This window comes from Anser anser (assembly GCF_964211835.1).
Source record: "Anser anser genome assembly, chromosome: 1".
Taxonomy (NCBI): domain Eukaryota; kingdom Metazoa; phylum Chordata; class Aves; order Anseriformes; family Anatidae; genus Anser; species Anser anser.
The window spans coordinates 43,799,982-43,819,165 of NC_139720.1; the positions used below are offsets into that span (position 1 = coordinate 43,799,982).

The 19,184-nt window shown below is 53.7% G+C and overlaps 1 protein-coding gene across 2 annotated transcripts; it reads left to right on the forward strand.

The window, feature by feature from the left end:
• The first annotated feature begins 92 nt into the window (after nucleotides 1-92).
• Nucleotides 93-19,166, forward strand: SREBF2 (sterol regulatory element binding transcription factor 2). 2 transcript variants are annotated; one of them, XM_083799650.1, is made up of 19 exons: nucleotides 93-309; nucleotides 2,426-2,815; nucleotides 3,395-3,576; nucleotides 4,226-4,366; nucleotides 6,072-6,293; nucleotides 7,606-7,720; nucleotides 7,924-8,105; nucleotides 8,887-9,079; nucleotides 9,699-9,880; nucleotides 10,432-10,705; nucleotides 11,571-11,740; nucleotides 11,907-12,075; nucleotides 12,660-12,780; nucleotides 14,455-14,564; nucleotides 15,016-15,148; nucleotides 16,011-16,179; nucleotides 16,949-17,134; nucleotides 17,218-17,329; nucleotides 17,445-19,166. In XM_083799650.1, exons 1-19 carry the CDS (start codon nucleotides 228-230, stop codon nucleotides 17,663-17,665), a joined length of 3,354 nt encoding a protein of 1,117 aa, XP_083655776.1. In that variant the 5' UTR covers nucleotides 93-227; the 3' UTR covers nucleotides 17,666-19,166. The 2 variants fall into 2 exon arrangements, with proteins under 2 accessions (XP_083655776.1, XP_083655775.1); XM_083799649.1 differs by having other exon boundaries at nucleotides 7,972-8,105.
• The last annotated feature ends 18 nt before the right edge of the window (nucleotides 19,167-19,184 follow it).

Sequence of the window (19,184 nt, forward strand, 5' to 3'; positions counted from 1 at the left end):
ATGCTAATCGCAGCTGCTGATCGGTGACGCGCCCTCACGCCACGCGCGGCCGCGCGCGCCCATTGGCCGGCGGCGGCCTGGTCTCACTGACAACGCGTGGGGGGCGGCCGGGGGCGCGCCAAGATGGCGGCGGGACGGCGGCGCGAGCCGGCAGCCTGCGCCTGACGGGCACGGACCGGCACCGGGCACCGGCACCGGGCGGGCGGCACCGGGCGGCGGCCGGGGCCATGGAGGGCGGCGAGCTGGGCGCCGACGGCATGGACACGCTGACGGAGCTGGGCGACGAGCTCACGCTGGGCGACATCGACGGTGGGTGCGCGGCGCTGGGATCCGCTGTGACGGGGGGGGACGGGACGCCGGGGGCTGCCGCGGCCCCGCGGCGCGGGGGTAAGGGGGGGCCCGGTGCCGTGCCCGGCCGCAGGGAGGCTGGGGGTGGAGGGCTGCGGGGAGCCGCCGCGTCCCCGCCCTGTCCCCACCCCGGGGACGGGCGCCGGGGTCGCTCCCCGTGGTGGCCCCGTCCCATCTGGCACCGCCGCGCCCTCACCCGCCGGCCCCGGAGCCCCGGGGAGGCGGCCTCCGGGTGCGGCAGCCCCCGGGGAGGGGCGGCGGGGGCTGGCGCAGGGCCCTCACCCCGTGCCAGGTGTGCGGGGCCGGGCCGGGCCGGGCCGGGCCAGCGAAACCGGCGGCGGGCAGAGAGGTGCGGCCCCTCTGGGCGTTGTGCTGCCGTGGGCCCGGCTGCGGCCGTGCCTCGGCACCCGTCGGGACGGAGCCCCCCTTCGGCGCCGGCAGCACGGGTTTGTCCCCAGCCAGCACCCGGCAGCCGCCCCGCAGAGCACTCGTGCGCCGACCGTGGGCACCCAGGCCTTAAAATAGAGAGCCCGGGAGCCGGGGTTTGGCTTCCCTCGTAGCTGCTGGGAAAGCTCTCATGCACCTCGTGCAGGCGGCTCCGACCCCAGCCTACAAAGTTGGCAGCCTCTGAGGATGCGATCCGACACGCGGGGGAAGAGCGGCTTTCCAAGCGCCCCCCAGCACGGCTGATGAATGTCCTGCGCTCCCTGTCACACGGGGCTCGCCAGGCTCCGGAGTAAGAGCTGAGTCTCTTCCAGGGCAGATCTTGCCTAATTCTTGTTTATTTCCTGCTGGCGGTAGTGCCACCTGATCGCGAAATAGCAGTGCCATCAAGTGAAAAGCCGGGAAAGTACAGCGCTGGGGGAATGAGCAAGTTTACCGCGGTGAGGGTGATTTCGGATGGTCCCAGCTGCTCCCAGTCCGAGGGCGAGGACCCGCTGTGCGTTACCCACACCGCATCCGTGGGGATGCCGTGCTGCAGGCTCCGTCCCCAGGCAGCCCCGCTTGCTGTGGCAGCGCTTTGTCGGAGTTTACTGAGGCGTCGCACGGAAGCCATTCAGAGTAATCCAACAATCTGCTTTCCCCTCCCTAACTGCGGCTGATTATTCAGCTGTAAGCCCTCTGTCGCATCCTTGTGTCCGGAGAGCCGCGGAGGGGCCGTGGTTCGTGGCCGGATCCTGGGGTGGGGAAGGGCATCCCCACACTGCGTGCCGCCGCCCCGTGCGTGCGGATAAGGGAAGCGTTCAGGTGGCTTACGGGGCATAATCCCGTTAAACCGGATTAAACAGGGAAGAGGAAGCTTCGGTCTTGAACGATGATCTCCTCCTTCCTCTGTGGGGCAGAGTTACAGTGAGGTGGTAGAGGCCTCTCAGAGTTGGTCTGGTAACGTGCTGGGGAAGGTGGGACAGGGAGAAACTGCTGTGCAGTTGTTACAGCCCAGGGATGAGTAGGCAATATATTTAAAAAGAAAATGAGAAAAAACAACCAACTGCAAGTGTTTTTCTAATGGCTTAGACATACGCATGCATTGCCCTGCTGAAGTTCTGTGAAGTGTTGTTTTCTTGAGTATGTTTCCCCCTATTTTCCTGTAAACTTGAAAGTGAAACAAGGTTAAGATGAACCTTTATCCACGCCTTTTCCAGTTTCCAGAAACCCCCAGTCTCCCAGCTGGGGCTCAGTAGGGAAGGAGAGATGGATGATGTGAAACTACCCTGAAGGCAGCTGGGTGGGAGAATGGCTCCTACTGGAATCATGCAGCTGCCCGTTTTCTTCCTTCCACAAGTGCCAGACTGGAACAGGGGTTGAACTAGATGGTGACACTTTTTATTAGAGGTGGCTTTACACTCTAGTCTCTGCCTGGATCCTGAAGTCCTGGAAAATGTTGTCAGAGCGTTCTGCCTTTTGTTCTGAGTTGCTGGCCACCTCTTGGCTCCTGCCTGGAGGTGTTAGGCTGGCGTTGTGCTATCTCTGGAGCTTTGGAAGCACCCACGGCTGCCTCGTGTGTGTGCACTTCTGTGTGAGTCCTGCCCCAGTGATTCATGCAATAAAAATGCACCGAACGTTTCCCTCCTTGCAGAGATGCTGCAGTTTGTCAGCAACCAGGCGGGGGACTTCCCGGACCTGTTTTCGGATCCCTTGTGCGGCACCTTCCAGGGCGGCGGCAGCACCACCACCACCACCAGCAGTAGCAGCAGCAGCAGTGGCAGCGGGACCCTGGACCCTCCGCGCCCATACGGCCAGGCGCCCCTGCAGCCCTTCCCACCGCCCGCCGCCTCCCCGCAGCTGCAGAGCGTCCAGGTGAAGGTCCCCCCGCAGCGCCCGGCGCCGCTGCTCCAGCCCCGGCCCCAGCTCCAGCCGCAGCTCCAGCAGCAGACGGTGATGATCGCGCCGACGTTCAGCTCCGCTCCCCAGACCAGGATCATCCAGCAGCCCGTCATATACCAGAACACAGCCACGAGTTTTCAAGGTAGGGTTTGGGGAAGGGCAGCGCTCGCAGCACGTGCACGGTTCTCGTACCTGTAGCAAAAGGCTTAGAGAGTCCCACAGGTATCCGTGGCCATTGTGAGCCTGAAGATCTTTCTTCTGCAGGGTATGTGGGGGTGTTTCTTCTCCTGCGCATGTGGCTTTGACTGAGCGATCACAAGCAGCTTTCATAAAGGAGATCGTAAATCGTCTTGTGCCACCTCTTGGTGTCCTCCGATGTGGCCATCTCCTATGGCTTGGGTTGGACCCACCAAGACCCAAGCAGGGAGGTGCTGGTTAGGCGCGCTGTGTAACATAACAGAAGTGATGGGTGCTGAGCTACCAGACCCGCAGGGCTTTGGCTTCATTTTCTCTCAGCTGATGCGTCCTGGAAAGCTGCTGTTCTAGGTGCAGCATCCTCTCGCAGGAGCTGAGATCTGACCAGCCTGTGGGAAGCGTTAGGTGGGCGCTGCCCGCGGAGAAACTTTGGGAAGAGGAGGAGTGAATCTGGGAGCGTTTATAGCCTCCAAAATAGGGACCTGCGCGTTTGCGGGCCGTTCCTGACCTCTCCCCTGCTTTGCAGTCCTCCAGCCTCAGGTGCAGAGCCTGGTGACGTCCTCGCAGGTGCAGCCGGTCGCCATCCAGCAGCAGGTGCAGGCGGTGCAGGCGCAGCGCGTGCTGACACAGGCTGCCAGCGGCACCATCCAGACGCTGGCGCCGGCCACGGTTCAGACGGTGGCTGCGCCGCAGGTCCAGCAGGTCCCAGTAAGTGCAGGGGTGTGTGGGGCGCTTCTGTGGGTACGGCTGGGAGGGCCCTGGGGGGAGAAACCTCATTTAAATGAGCTTCCTTTGAGTTTTCCGTGCTTCTTCTTTTCCAAGTCCACTGCCACTTCTTAAGAGACTGACGATAAGGGAATGCTTTATTTCAGTTCTTCCATCATGGTTCATCTTTTTGGTGCTACGCTGTCATATGATCTTGTTTTAAAACACACATGAGAGGGTGAAAGTCTTGTGTTTCTGTGTCAGATAAAAGTGGTTTTGGCACTCAACATGGAAAAGTTACTCTGGTTCAACCGTATTAGACCATCTATAATGTTCTTTATATGTCAGCACTGACAAGGTACTCGAAAAAGGAAGTGCAAGTTGGGTTATGGCAAAATAACTGTTGGTTTTGATCTGCTTGACATCCTGTTCAGACCCTCTCGTTTTGAGGGTTTGCACCAGGTTCTGGCATGTCCAAAAACCGTCCCGGCAGTACAAGGTGCGAGGTGGAAGAAATTTGTAGTGGTCCTGCTCATTGCTCACCCACCGAGATACAGCGTGACAATTCTGCCGTTGCCTGCCTCTGTCTACCAAGATCAGCAGAGGAATGTGTGCCTACTCGTCCCTTCATCCGTGGCTGTTTTCCATCTAGGTTCTGGTCCAGCCCCAGATCATAAAGACGGACTCCCTCGTCTTGACCACCCTGAAGGCGGATGGCAATCCCGTTATGGCTGCGGTGCAGAATCCAGCGCTCACAGCGCTCACCACTCCTATTCAGACCACAGCTCTGCAGGTACCACCGTGAACATTGTTTTTTTCTCCTCTTCCCCTCGCTGGCATTATTTCCCCTGGTAGGAGAAGGAGGGTTGGAGTTTAGTGTTCATCAGTGATGCGGATGGAAGGGTTTCCAAGTGCTGCTCTGGTCGTGTCCAAAGTGAGTAATACCCCGCTTCTGCCAAGGCTAAATACACAGATTGTACATTTTTTGGCAGCCTCCCATGGCCAGTAAGCAACGACCAAGGGCACATTTCTGTTTACCTTTTTCTGGTATTACAAGGAGAAGAGTATGACCTAAGAATTCCATGCAGTTTTTAACCTCTGTGGAAGCCACTGAAAGGTAACTGACTTGGAATAGTTGTGGACCTTCTTTTCTCCCTCAGCAGCAATTAATAGCAATGTGTTGAACATAAAAACTAATTAAACTACTCCTCAAAGGGCACTTGCACTGAGGATCCAGTGTCATCGTTCAAGATGGCTCCTGTGCTTCAGGGCCATAACTTGTTATTCACTCGGAGAAACTTGTGCCCCCAAAGATACTTTTATCACGGTTCTGTGTGTTCTGCAAAGATCCTTCTGTTCAAATATTTACTGCTGGAGACAGATAATCTTGCAAGTCTGGACTAAAGTTGTGATTTCTGTATAACATCGTAGGCGTGTTGTGTACTTGTTAGCAGCCAGGCTAAAATCGTCCATTTGCTCGCTTTTAGGCGGCACTCTCACACGGAGGTGAGGTTTATGTGACTGTGTTTGATGGACGCGCAATCCACAAGGCGTTCTGAACACATTGAAATTTCCTGGAGATTATTCAAGGAGAGGTGGAAGACCTTAAGCTGAAACTTGACAAATAAGTGAAATGAAACTAAATTAATTTCTACTATCCCAGTTAGAAGACTATATTTCAGAGTCAAAATTGTTCCTAAATTTCCTTGTGGTTAGTTTATTCTCATTTCCATCAGTCTGACTTTTAGTGTAAATAACTCTTCCTATCCCTAATAGTTTCTCTGATCCTGGGTGTACTTTAGAGACCAGTTGTACCCTTCCCAATCTTGTTTTACTAGTTTAAGTAGTCTAAATTCTTTTCTTTACTCTGACGATCCTAGAAGTACCTCTGTGCAACCGTTCTGGTGGGATTCATCTTTTATTGTGGAGCGCATACTGCTCTGGTTTGGTGGAGATGTCTCCACCAAATGTGATGTGGCTTTTGTCTACAATTAGGTGATCAAGTCTGAACTCTTCACACTAGTGTGTAACACTCATTGCCTTGATTCCTCATCTTAAGGCATTTTTGTAGCTTAAAGTTGTTAGGGATCTACTTTTTCCTCATTTAATCTAACTCAAATTAACTGCATCACTCAAGCCAGAGTTTGTCTTTCTGCAGTCAGGACCTTTCTAACATTATTGGTTCAGAGGTAGCATTGCTTGTTGATGGTGTAACAACTTCCTTTGTCCATGGAGGAGGTGGATCAGAAGGATTTGAGGAGCAAGAAAACCTTGGTCCATTTCTCTGTTTAGTTAGTGGATGAAAAGAGCATGGTATTGGTGAAAGGGTGTTGGGGTGATGGAGAAGAAGAGGTTCTTGGGGAGACACTGGCCTGCCCCTTTGTTTTTGAGCTCTGTGAACTTTTCCCGATTCTTTTTACTCATTTTGCTCTTACCATCATAAATCTCATGTATATCAGCTGATTGCTATTGACACTTCTCATGCCTTATCCTTGTAGACCCTCGTTGGGAGCAATGGGACCATTCTGACCACAATGCCAGTGATGATGGGGCAAGAAAAGGTGCCTATCAAACAAGTTCCTGGGGGAGTCAAGCAACCAGAACCACCTAAAGAAGGAGAGAGGAGAACAACTCACAACATCATTGAGAAGCGTTATCGGTCATCTATAAACGATAAGATCATTGAGCTGAAGGACCTCATTATGGGGACAGATGCCAAGGTAAAGATGTGGAATCTGGTGTCATGAATACTTGTGTCCTCAGGTGCTTGTTGCTCTACCAGATGAAGCAGTTGGGTACGTGCTGCCGTTAGTAGTATGCATGCGTATGTTGGGATAAGACTGTCGTGGAATACTTGTGCAATGGAAAGCTTGATAACTGCTTTCAGGAAAGGTCACCTGTAAAATGTTGTTGTGCTAGCAGTCCTTTTTCTTGGAAATCAGAACAAACACATAAGGTATAGCTTACATTAGGTCTAACTTAAATAGGTCCTCTACGCAGAATATCGAAGTGGATATCTTGATGACTCTGCCAAACCAGAACTTGCATCGTTTACATTTCCTTTTCCTTGTGACTGCAGTAGGGAAGTAGGGATGAGGATTTTTTGCTTCTGCTGCTGTTACAGTTTTAAAAAGAAAAGAAAAAAAAAGGTTGAATGCTGCTATAAAATCTAAACCAGTGTCTTGCACAGAGCTTTCCAACTGGATTCCAGTAGATATTGAGTTGTAAAAGCTCCTGTTCACTCAAATGTTAGAAACTCTCTTGCACCACCTGTGACCTGCATTCAGGTCTGTGCTGTTCACTCTTCCCATGTTGGCCGAACGGTGATGTTCTTGATACCCATGTGCTTACATGGCCTTTGCACAAGCACGTGTGTTAGTGAAGTTACCTTCTGTTGCTGGGTGGAAGCTTTAGGTTTTAAAATATTGATTATGTGCAGTGGTTCAAAGTGCTTTAGGGCTGTGTTTCCAAGCTAGACTTGTCAGCCTCTTCTGAAAGTGTGTATTTTCATGGGGATGGACAAAGGACTGAGGCAGAGGGAGATCTGGAACAACTGAACCATGTTATCTCAATTAACCATGGTTAACTGGCAGCAGCTTGCTCCATCCCAGAAGAGAGCCACTTCTTCATTTCAAAACTATGATGTTTTCTAAGGACTATTTCTGTTTGAAGTCGAGACATGAACTCTTGTAACTTGAACGTTTATCTGTTTCCACTGTACTGTCTTTAAAAAACAAAACAACAACAACACCTTAGATCTTAAGTAAAGATCTCTTCTCACAGAGAGAACTTAAAAACTTAGAGAAATCCGAGGTACAGTGACTCAAGTCCTATTGTCCAGTCCTAGTGTGCCTTTCAAAGTAAGATACCTTGCCTTTATTTTATTTTATTTATTTTGCTTCTGCCAAGAAGTTCTCAACACCTTTTTGTTTGTATTCATGATGTGAAGGGTTGTGGTACCCTTATGAGCACAAGTGGGCCTTTTGAAGCTCAAAGGATAAACTGTGTTCTGCTTGTCTGAATTCCTTGCAGATGCACAAGTCTGGTGTCCTGCGAAAAGCCATTGATTACATTAAATATCTGCAACAGGCCAACCATAAACTGAGACAGGAGAACATGGTTCTGAAGCTGGCTAACCAGAAAAACAGTAAGTTGTGGAGGCTGCGCAGGAGGGAGGCAGTCAGGAGGGATTTAGAGTGCCTCTTGCAGTTTCTTGTCGTTGGCAAAAGTAGATGGGTGCAGGCTGTGGTGAGGGTGGCCAGTGTTCCTGCAAGGGCAGAGCCAATCTGAGTGAGACTGGCAAGATGCAGGATTGAGAAACATGTGCATAATGCGCTCTGATTCTTGCAGAGCTGTTGAAGGGCATTGACCTAAGCAGTCTGGTTGATAATGATGCAGACCTGAAGATAGATGACTTCAACCAGAATGTTCTCCTGATGTCTCCTCCGGCCTCTGACTCGGGATCCCAGGCTGGCTTCTCTCCCTATTCCATCGATTCAGAGCCAGGAAGCCCACTGCTTGATGATGCAAAGGTACTTGTGACTTGATTCATCAAAGTCAAGGTGTCTGCTTCAGGGATATGTAAGAGACAGAGTTTGAGTTCTCCTAATTCTTGAGAGTGGAGCCAGCAGACATCTGCTAAGTAGAGCTGTAGGTGTCAGAGATACATTGGAAGGATGAGGAAGGTGCATGGGTGTGTTTTATTATTATTTTTGAATGATTGAGACTATTGCCTGAGCTGTATTGTCTGAGCCGTACCATAGCTGCTAGAAGAACTTAGCTTGGGCTGTAGCTCCTGTAGATTCTCTGTGGACTCATGGTGAATGAATCCCAAACTCATGATCCAAAACAGCCCACGGCTCTCAAGAGATGTCCTATGATTACAGCAGGAGAACTTGGAAAAAAATTGTGGCCTCAGCTGTGGGTAATGGGACTGTGAATAACCACAGTTACAGGGATCTATTAGCTACCTTCAGCTGATGGGTTCATTTTGTGGGTATCACAGAAGAACTGGGTCCTGAGGGAGACCCTCAGAAGAGAAAATTAGTCCTGGCCTAAAGCAGGGATCCAGTTAATGGTAACTGGAATGACTGGGAGCAGAAAGAAGGTGAAGGCACTCCGGTACTTCAGCCTTATCTTACTAAGCTAGGGCAAGCTCCACCAGAGTTCTTACTGATCTTGGTCTTAAACAAATTTTAAAACTTGTTCTCTTTCCTTCTTCTCTACCCCTCTCTTTGCATAAGCATTTTTTGTTTTAAAGAATGTTAAGCAGCTTTTCTTATTCCTTTTTTTCTCTCTGCTAATTCTCTGAAGGTTAAAGATGAGCCTGACTCTCCTCCTGTGGCCCTTGGTATGGTGGACCGCTCTCGAATCCTCCTCTGTGCCCTCACGTTCCTGTGCCTCTCCTTCAACCCTCTAACGTCCCTTCTGGATGCCCGAGGAAGCCCAGAATCTGACAGCCTCGTGCGCCACGGCTCTGGCAGGAGCATGCTGACCATTGAGTCAGGTAACGAGTTAGAGCACTATGAGTTAGGATCTCTCTGAGGCATCTTCACCTTTAGTTTGTTTTTAAGGCAGCTAACCGATTTTTGTAACTTAAGTATTGCCTGAAGAATTACTTCAGAAACGTGCTGCTATAAGGTGTTGAAACTGGCTTGTTTCATGTGCTTACTCCACGCTATTTGCGGTTTAGAGGACAGCAGCTTAGGTGAGCGTGGGAGGTTCTGTAGGCATCTTGTCACTTCCCCAGCTGGTCAATGTGCTTCAGCTTTGCTTTGTAAACTTAATTAAGTCTGGAAAACAACACTGAGATATTGAATACCCACGGGTGGATCTGATAGCTTTCCTAGAACGTCTTGCATGAAGGTAATTTTAGAACTGCTGACTCAGTTTTTGTAAAACAGTCTTGTAAAAATAGTTGTTATTTGGTTAGGAATGTTGGGGCTTGGAGTTGATGAGGAGGTGTCGGTGCAGGTGTCTTCTGATTAAAATACCACTTGTAGTATCAAGTTTTGCAAACAGAGCAATACATCCTTGTTGGTCTGGGTGAGCCCGCGCTTGTCCCGATGCAAGGCTTTCGGTGTGCAGATCAACTTCTCACTTTCCTTTTGGGATGCCCGTTGCAGACGCCGGCGGGTGGTTTGGCTGGATGATGCCCACGCTGATCCTGTGGCTCGTGAACGGAGTGATTGTCCTGAGCGTGTTCGTGAAGCTCCTCGTGCACGGAGAGCCGGTGACCCGGTTGCACTCGAGATCGTCGGTCACCTTCTGGAGGCACCGCAAGCAGGCGGACCTGGATTTGGCACGGGTAGAGCTGGCTCCTCGTTTCGCATCAAATGCGTCCTGTAGGAGGGGGCGCGGGCAAACGTGACCTACTGAGGCAGTGCCTGACACTTGCAAGAATGTGGTATTTCTGGATGGTAGCCGGCCTGATTTTCTGAGAAGTTGGTGGAACTTGTTTGTCTTGAGCAGGTTGCTGTTCTCCCTCGGCCTGAATTAGTGAGGCACGGGCATCGGGGTTGTTAGAGCTGCCTGGGTTCTGTCCTTGTGCCTTGCTCCTGCGTCTTGTGGCAGGGTTTTGGTTCCTGTCCGAATTCTGGCAAACAGTCAGTGCTTGAGAGTGTCTTTTCTGTAACGCAGGCGCGTTTTGATGGTAGTTCAGCGGAAGCTTCCAGCTGGGCCAGATTTGAAGCTGGTGTAAGCTGCCCTCGTGTTTACTGGAATTATGGTGACTTCCTCAGCTGAAGACATTGCCCTAGCTTGTACATCAGTTTGCCTTGCTCCCGATGCCGAGGAGGTCCCAAAGCGTGCCTGTGGTTATGCTTTTTGTTGCTTCACCTTTGGCTGTGATGTTCGCAGGGGGATTTCGCTGCGGCGGCGTCGAACCTGCAGACCTGCCTGTCGGTCCTGGGCCGAGCGCTGCCGGCCTCCCGCCTGGACCTGGCGTGCAGCCTGTCGTGGAACGTGATCCGCTACAGCCTGCAGAAGCTGGCGCTGGTGCGGTGGCTGCTGAAGAGGACCTCTCATCAGTGGCGGGCCAGGGAGGCCACGGCGGGCTCTGAGGACGAGGCCAAGACCAGCGCTCGGGATGCGGCTCTAGCCTATCACAAGCTCCACCAGCTCCACATAACAGGTAGGGGCTGAGGCGACAGAGACACTGGCCTCTGAACTAAATGAAAAGCTCAGGGCTGCTCCTGCAAAGAAAGGGCTCTGCAAGAATGGCTGAAGCAACAGCGGTGTCCCGTTACATCTTCACCGGTCTGCAGAGGTGGCTTAAGGTCCGTCCCAAGCAGCAGTTGATTGAATCCAGTCATTTTCTGCCGCTTGTTTCATTCCTGTCACTTGGGAATGTGATGTGAAAGCAGGGGCTAGGGTTAATTGTTTGGAAAAAAGTCAAATTTCTGAAGCTGTGTAAAGCGCAGATGGCCAGTTGGTGTTGACACGCTTCGAAAACCTGGGCATGTGCACATGTACTGAGGAAGTGCTTGAATGTTCCTTGTGAACAGTTGTTTTTGCTGCTTCCTTGGCAAACTAATTTGTAATTTTAATAGGCTACAAGCCCATCAGAAATCCAGGTTAAACTTCCGAACTTCCTAATCTTGCTGTGTAAATTGTAGTTATGCCACCATGGACAACAATAAAACGCTCTTGTATTTAAGAGTGTCTGTGCAGATATCTGCAGAGGTGTGGACAGCAAAGGAGTTCAGTTCTGTGATGGTGCTGAATGTAAGGAGACAAACTTATTGGTGTTTTTCTGGGGAAATTTTAGCTATGGAGGGCATTCTTGCAGAAGCACGGCTGTGAATGTCACCCTTAGTATCTGTGGAGGGAAGATTTGGTTATAGCCACTCTGGGAATGCAGACGAGGCATGGGACTTCTGGTATCAGCTGGTTCATATTTGTCTGCCTAGGACAGTGCCCCTGCAAACTGTGTTGTTACCAAGTAGCTGGTGCTAGCATGCCTCGGGTTAACCATTCTCTTTTCTCTTCTGGTGCAGGTAAACTTCCCTCCAGCTCCGCTTACTCTGGCTTGCACATGGCCCTGTGCGCTGTGAATCTGGCCGAGTGCGCGGAAGAAAAGATCCCCCCCAGCACCATGGCCGAAATCCACCTGACGGCCGCCGTCGGCTTGAAGACCCGCTGCGGGGGCAAGCTGGGCTTCCTGGCGGTGAGTGGCCATGTGTGCTCTTTGCCTCCAGGCAGAGCTCCGGGAAGGGCTGCAAGCTGGCACAGTGCCTCCATTAGCGCCGCCGTTCCGCCGCCTGCAGCCCTGGTCCCTGGTGGTGTGTCTTTCCCTGGGTGCTGTTCTCAGCCCTCGTCTTTCCCTTCCCTAGAGCTACTTCCTGAGCCAAGCTCAGAGCCTGTGCAGCTCGGAGCGCAGCGCCATCCCTGACTCGCTGCGTTGGCTGTGCCACCCCCTGGGACAGAAGTTTTTTGTGGAGCGAAGCTGGACGGTGAAGTCTGCTGCCAAGGAGAGCCTGTACTGCACCCAGAGGAACCCTGGTGAGAGCTGCTTGTGCTCAGGCTGCGTGGCCTCCCTGTGCTTTGTTTGCCCTGGGACCCTCCGCTGCTGGGCTCTCTGGCACCAAAGCAGGTGTCTCACTTGAGGGCACTCTCCTGCGTGTGGACGAGAGGGGCTGTGGGGCTGGAAGGTGTCTGGGACTGCAGGAGCTGGCTCTTCCCTGTGTGCGTTACGCTGGCTGGACGTGTCGTCCCCGTGTGCTTGTGTCTGCTGGAGCAGAACCCAGGCGGGGTGACCTGGGGGTGGTGGAGGTGCAGCTTCCCCAGGGCAGAGTCATCACTCTTTTACTGGGTGGCTGAAGTGGCTCAGGGGTGTTTGGCCAAGGGCTGTGGCTGTAACTAGCTGATAATTAGTAAAACCTGTCGTTAAAAAGGCCTTCAAAACTCAGTCTTCAGAAGTCTTTGCAGAAATTCCCTCAGGAATTTCCCTCTACCGCTTTCCTTCTTGCTCCTAAAACGTGTGATTCTTGTGATTCTCGTTATAGCTGCCCTTGTCTGTATCAGGAGGTGTGGCTGTCACTGCAGATAAGAAAAATGGTTGGTTTGTTTGTTTTCTTTCTCTGTAGCGGATCCCATTGCACAAGTTCATCAGGCGTTTTGTGAGAACCTGCTGGAGAGAGCTGTGGATTCACTTGTGAAACCTCAGACTAGGAAAGAGGTGGTGGGCCAAGAGGAGGAGGAACAGTGGTAAGTGCCTGTGCTGGGGACTACTATGGGCAGCTGTAGACTCTGAAAACCAAGCAGGTGATCGTCAGCTGAGTGCTCTGGGGCAAGCAGGGTGGTTAGTCTTTAACCAGGACTTGACATGGCAAGCTGAATCTGACCACCACAGCTTATCAGCAGGGTGAGCTCTGCCTCTTCGTATGAAAACCTCTGAACTCACAGGTGCAGTTCTGACTTGTTACCAGCTGTAACGGGGGTTTCTGCTGCTGGCTGGCGTAGTCCTGATCGATTCTTGAACTGGGTGGCACTTTCTCTGCCGAGAGCACAATGTTCAGAAACGCTAAAATTAGCATGCCCCTATCACTTCAGTTGACCAGAGCATGTGTCCAAGGCTGTAGGAGCATAAAGGCTTGGCATGTTCGAGAGTGACCCAGCTGGCTCCCCGCGTTACGCATGAGAGTATTTTCGTAACTGAACAAAGTGCTGCGTTTACCAGCAGTGAAAAATCAGACTAACCTCCGGCAGGAGTGGGAGAGCAGATGCTGGCTGAAATTGTCGTTGGCTTCTGCCAAGCGATCTCGCCTGATGGAAAAATGAAAATTTGTGGGGATCGGAGCAGCTCTTTGTATTGCGCCACATCTCCCAAAAGAGCGGGGTCAAATGCCTTAGGTGGGAAGATTACTTATTTTCTCTGAATGTGTAAGAGAAAACTGTGTGCATTTAGCTTTATTTTAAATCTTGCATCTGTTTTCTAGCGTAGTTGCAGACAGTGAGCAGCAGTTCAGTCTAATTGCTTGTGCAGTACAGTTGCTTGCGATCACATGCTGCTGTTGGTGAGAAAAGGTAGGAGGGCTCGTATGATGGACGTGGGTTGTCAGTATGCTTGTGGAAGTCCCGTCTTGCCCCTGGAAGGACTGTCTTTACCTAACACAGCGAGCCGTTTTTCTCCCTCTAGGGGTAGGAGCTCAAGATCCTCCTCTGTAGCATGTCCAAGGAAATCAGATCATTGCCACATATTCCACTTTCTCTGACCAGCACTGTGAATGCATTGTCACTTGCATTCATATACATTTGCATATATGCAAATAGTCACTAGCAGGAGCGTCGTTCGGTCTCTTTTGGAGGCAGTGATGGAAAGGGAGCCTGTAATCAACTCGTAACATATGTCATGTCCGTCAGCAGACACAAGGCACTGGAGGGGATGCTGGCAGCTTCTGTTCAGTGATTGTAGAACGTGGGGTGCTGACTAAGTGCTAACGTGGATCATCTTTCACTTGAAAAGTGTATTACATGCTCTAATCTTCTCGGTGTGCTCAGACTAGCCCCTCCCTTGATAGTGGTGCCACCTTTTTGAAGGGCTTAGGGACGGGGGAGCAGGCTGGGCCCTAACTGGGGAGCAAAAGTCCAGAGCGCCTCCAGAGTGGCAGCAGCTCTGTAGCTGCGGTGAGATGCCTGCAGGCACCTCGCCAGGATGATCTGCTGGTGGTGCTCCTTGAACTGGTCTGTGCACTTCCACTCTCTGGGAGGTCTCTTCAGGTCCAACAGCGTTGTGTTACCTGTAGAGCTTGAAATTTCTGCCTCCGCCTGCCGGCTTGCTGCGCCAGGCTTGTTTAAAAACTCATCAGCTGCTCACAGCTTCAGGCTTTGGTGTCGCCTCCTTGGAGGCACAGCGAAGCTCTGCCTTGCTTCTTGTTCCAGTGAGTTCTCCAGCGCGATGGAGTACCTGAAATTGCTCAACTCTTTCCTGGACTCGATGGGAAGTGGAGCGCCGCCCTTTGCCAGCAACTCTGTGCTCAAGTCAGCCCTGGGTAAGTCTGCCCAAACCGAAGCTCTGCCAGCTGCAGGAACTGCTGCTGATACCCGTCCCCTCCATCCCCACCACCTCCCAAGCTCCAGGCGTGGCAGAAACGCAGTCTGGGGCGGAGTGGGGTTTTCAGGGGGATGCTTAATAAATGTAGGAAATAATGGTTGGGGGTGATGAGTGCATATCCTTGTCGGGAGGGAAGCTGGGGGGTTTCTAGACTAGTAGATAGGGTAAGTTCCGGGCAAGTCCTTGCTGACCGGGTGCAGTCTCAGCATCCCAACCTCCTCCCACGGTCGGATGTCGGGGGGTTTGCTTGCTGCCCGGTGGCCCTGTGCTCCTCCAGCACAGCAGCTGCATCCCTGTGAGATGCGCTTGGTCTGCAGGCTTCCTCTGGCTCCGTGGTGGGGGCACGGGGTGCCACCCCATTCATCCAACCCGCAACTCTGCTTTTGTAGGCCCGGACGTGGTGTGCAGGTGGTGGTCGGCAGCAGTTGCTATGTCAATCGGCTGGCTCAGAGGGGACGACGCAGCTGTGAGGTCACATTTCACAGAAGTGGAGCGCGTGCCGAAATCCCTGGAGATGTCCGAGTGCGTAGGCTTTGTACCGCTCCCAAACTCCTGCTCCTTCTTTCCTCGCCACGGGCTGGCACCGGAGCTGTGCACTGGGAATGACTGGAAGGGGGCAGAATTGCTTTGATAGGGGCGTCTTGGTTTTGCTCTAATTACACCTCACTGCCACCACCAAAATGATCAGAGGGCTGGAGCACCTCTGCTACAAAGAGAGGCTGAGAGAGCTGGGGTTGCTGACTGTGGAGAAGAGAAGGCTCTGGGGGGCCGTATTGCAGCCTTTTGGTACTTAAAGGGGGCCGACAGGGAAGCTGGGGAGGGACTCTTTGTCAGGGTGTGTAGTGACAGGATGGGGTAACGATTTTATAAAAGAGGGTAGATTTAGATGAGATACAAGAGAGAATTCTTCACTCTGAGGGTGGTGAGGCCCTGGCACAGGTTGCCCAGAGAAGCTGTGGATGCCCCATCCCTGGAGGTGCTCAAGGCCAGGCTGGATGGGGCTTTGGGCAACCTGGTCTGGTGGGAGGTGTCCCTGCCCATGGCAGGGGGGTTGGAACTGGGTCATCTTTAAGGTCCTGCCCAACCCAAACGATTCTGTGAAAATCAAATGAAGCTTGCACACTGATGGAAAAGACAGTTCCACCTTTTTGATTTATATCACATGAAAGCTGCTTAGACAGTTTTCTTCCATTTCTCTGTGTAGCTTGAGTAGGTGAGGAACAACTTCCATCTTTTTTCCTTCCTCTCTAAGAAGCTGTGATCTCTGCTCCTGGGGGTGGGAGGCTGGCAGCCGATGCTGGCTGTTGCTTGAGCTCAGCCCTTGGGGCTGCCCTGTGGCACCACGGCACGGCACCGCTCGGAAGCAGCGCTCCTTCTCTTCCAGGAACGCCCTGGTGAAAGCCACCTTCCACCTGTGCAAAGCCATGCAGGCCTCGCTGTCGGGGAAGGCGGACGGGCAGCAGAGCTCGCTGGGTCACTGCGAGAGGGCCAGCAGCCACCTGTGGAACAGCCTGAACATGAGCAGCGGTGCCTCCAGCACCACCCTCAGCAACGTAAGGGCGATGAGCTGCGGGGCCATGTGTGCTCTGTCGTGGTTGCGAGGCTGGTCCGGCTGCAGATGCAGCGCTTCCCTGTGTGTGTGTGTCTGCATTCTCCGCTCATCCTGCCTCAGATAGGAATAAGGGGGATGCTTTCTCCCTTTCCGTCCCAAGGGCATTTAATATTTTCCCTCCCTGCTGCATGGAGGAGCAGTGCTGCAAGTACTGCATCGTTATCCTGCCAATACCTGTCACCCCTTCTGTTTGTTTTTTCTTTGACCACTTTGAAATTGGCCCACGGAAAACCTCCATCTCTGTCCTCCGAGGGGAAGATGCTGACACCTGTGAGACAAGGACCTCATTATGTCAAACCCGCTCTGTTTCAAGAGCGCTTGAACCCTCTGCCGCAGAAGTGGGACTGTGCTGCGCTATTCCTGAGCGTGTGTTGCTTGTTTCTTTTTCTCCCCAGGGTTACCTAAAGCTGGAGCCTTCCTGTGCGGCATACGGGGGACGGTTCTGGTCCCTTCTGTCGCTCCTGGGTGGCAGCTGTAGTGCATTGTAGTTGCATTGCATGTGACGGCAGTAACTGTGCAATGTTTCTGCAGTGCAGTACAGAGGCACTCTCCACTTCCACGGCACAGGTAGAGTCTCCCAAGGGCAACTAAAATAGCGAGCCGTGCTAGGGGGCAGCAGCAGCTGGGGAAAAGGGATTTGGGTGGGAAGGCGGTGCTGCTGTCCTCCATGGGCTGCGCTAAGCCGTGTGTCTGCCCCGCGGCTCGCGCAGGTGATCCAGCTGCTGGCCTGCGACCTGCTGCTGTCCCTCCGCACCAGCCTGTGGCAGAAGCAGGCGAGCAGCAGCCAGGCTCTGGGCGAGACCTACCACGCCTCGGCCTCTGAGCTCACCGGCTTCCAGCGGGACCTCGGCAGCCTGCGCAAGCTGGCCCACGGCTTCAGGCCCGCGTACCGCAAGGTGAGGCTTCGTCCTTCGCCCCTGCTTTCAGCCAGGGGGGTTCAGCACCATCCTGCTGCTCACCGCCTTCCTCTTTCCTCCAGGTCTTCCTCCACGAGGCCACCGTGCGCCTGATGGCGGGGGCCAGCCCCACGCGCACCCACCAGCTGCTGGAGCACAGCCTCCGGCGCCGCACGCCCCAGAGCAGCAAGCAAGGTCAGCCTCGGGGCTGGGTGCTGCCGCACGGTCGCTCGTGTCAGCCGTGGCCGGCGGCAGGGCTGTGCGTGGTGGCAGCAGCTCTGCTAGCTTTCTGTCTCCTCTCTGTGCTTAGGCGAGCTGGACGCGCTGCCGGGGCAGAGGGAGCGAGCCACGGCCATCCTGCTGGCCTGCCGCCACCTCCCGCTCTCCTTCCTCTCGTCGCCCGGCCAGCGCGCCGTCCTGCTGGCCGAGGCCGCGCGCACCCTGGAGAAGGTGGGGGACAAGCGCTCGTGCAACGACTGCCAGCAGATGATCGTCAAGCTCAGCGGGGGCACGGCCATCGCTGCCTCCTAACGCCTCGCCAACCCCCAGCCCGGACTTCTCGGAGTTGAAAAATGAATTGGGGGGGAAAAAAAGGGGAGGGGGGGAAAAAAAGGGGAGGGGGGGGCAGGAAAAAAAAAAAGCAGTGCTAGGTTAGGGCTGTGCCAGTGGGATCATGCCAGGGTGGGAGCAGGAGGGCATTTTTTGTTTTTTTTTAATCTTGCCCCAGGTGCAGCTTCATTCGCACTTGCGCTTGCCTGGGGTGGCGCAGGGGGGCTGGGGCTGGCGGCAGCTTGGTGGTGGTGCTGGGGCTGTGCCCCCCTCCTCGTGCTGTGTGCGTGGGGACCTGGCACCGAGCTGAGCCCCCGGCCCCAACCCCACTGGTGTGCTCCAGGAGCATCGCATGGGGCCAGCACTGCCTGGCGGGTTTCTGTACTGTTTTTATACCGCTTTTTTTTTTTTTTATAGGAGTGTTTGTGACTTTACCAAATGTAAGGAATGATGCAGCAGACCTCCCTGTTTTTGGCAGGGGGCTGGGTCTGCGGCCAGCTGTGACAAGCAGAGTGCTGCTTGGGGCCCCCCTGGGTGCCTGGAGCTGGGTGGGGGCTGATGAAATGAGCTCTGCTCACCCCCTGAGGTGTCTGTGTGCCTTTTGGTTGATGCGGATTGAACTTTTAGAAACAGTTTATTTTATTCAATTCCCCATCCCACCACTCACCCCTTCCCTCTGCCCCCTGTCCAGCAGCTCCCGAGCCCCCGCAGGACTGGGAGGCACGGCTGGGGCTGGGTGACTGAAGCCCCTTCCCAACTGCAAATAGGAAATCTGCCCTCGGCAGGCGCACAGTGCCCTTTCCCCATGCACCTCCCTGCTGGAGGAACGTTTCCCACCCGGGCATGCCGCAGTGTTCCCCCCAAGTGTGGGGAGCATGCAGTGCTGCCTCCCTCCCCATCCACCTGGGGCACCCCCCTTCATCCCTGTGAAACCCAGCTCTGGGTTTCCCTCTCAGTGCTCCTGCTGGGGGGTGGATCGCACCCTCCTGCTCCTCTTGGTCTTCCTGATCCTCTTTTTTTTTTTTTTTTTTTTTTTTAACTAAACCACAGCAGCTCTTCACCTGTAGTGACCTCCCCCTTATTTCCCAGTGCCCCGGGTCTGCCTGCAACATGGGGTGGTTTTGTACTTCAGTAACCGGCGGGGAGAAGCTGAGGGAAAGAGATGCCCTCTGCCTTCCTCTTGTCCCTTACCCCTGAGTGGGGCCAGGGGGCTGCCCAGCACTTTCCCCCCGCTCCGGGGGCCTTTTTGCCCTGTTTTTCTACTCTTTCCAAATTCGCTGCCCGTCTGTCCCTACGGTTTTTTATATATGTGTGTGTGTATATACTGTAACTCGTTGTTTGCGGGCGGGAAGGAACCAGTACGGAGGAGGGGAAGGAAGCCTGTTTCTCCACCTGGAGGCCAGAGCAGTGAGAGGTGTGTGGGGGGGTTCCCAGCTCTGGGCCCCCTGCACATCCATTTACTGAATAAAGTCGAGTGTCACCACCTTGTCCCGTGTGCCCC

What these genes read in the sequence shown, in the direction of transcription:
- SREBF2 (XM_083799650.1), top strand. Translation starts at nt 228, where the DNA reads ATGGAGGGCGGCGAGCTGGGCGCCGACGGCATGGACACGCTGACGGAG. An exon ending in CGGACCTGGATTTGGCACGG is followed by an intron (nt 9,881 to 10,431) that starts GTAGAGCTGGCT and finishes TGATGTTCGCAG; the next exon opens with GGGGATTTCGCTGCGGCGGC. An exon ending in TGTGCTCAAGTCAGCCCTGG is followed by an intron (nt 14,565 to 15,015) that starts GTAAGTCTGCCC and finishes CTGCTTTTGTAG; the next exon opens with GCCCGGACGTGGTGTGCAGG.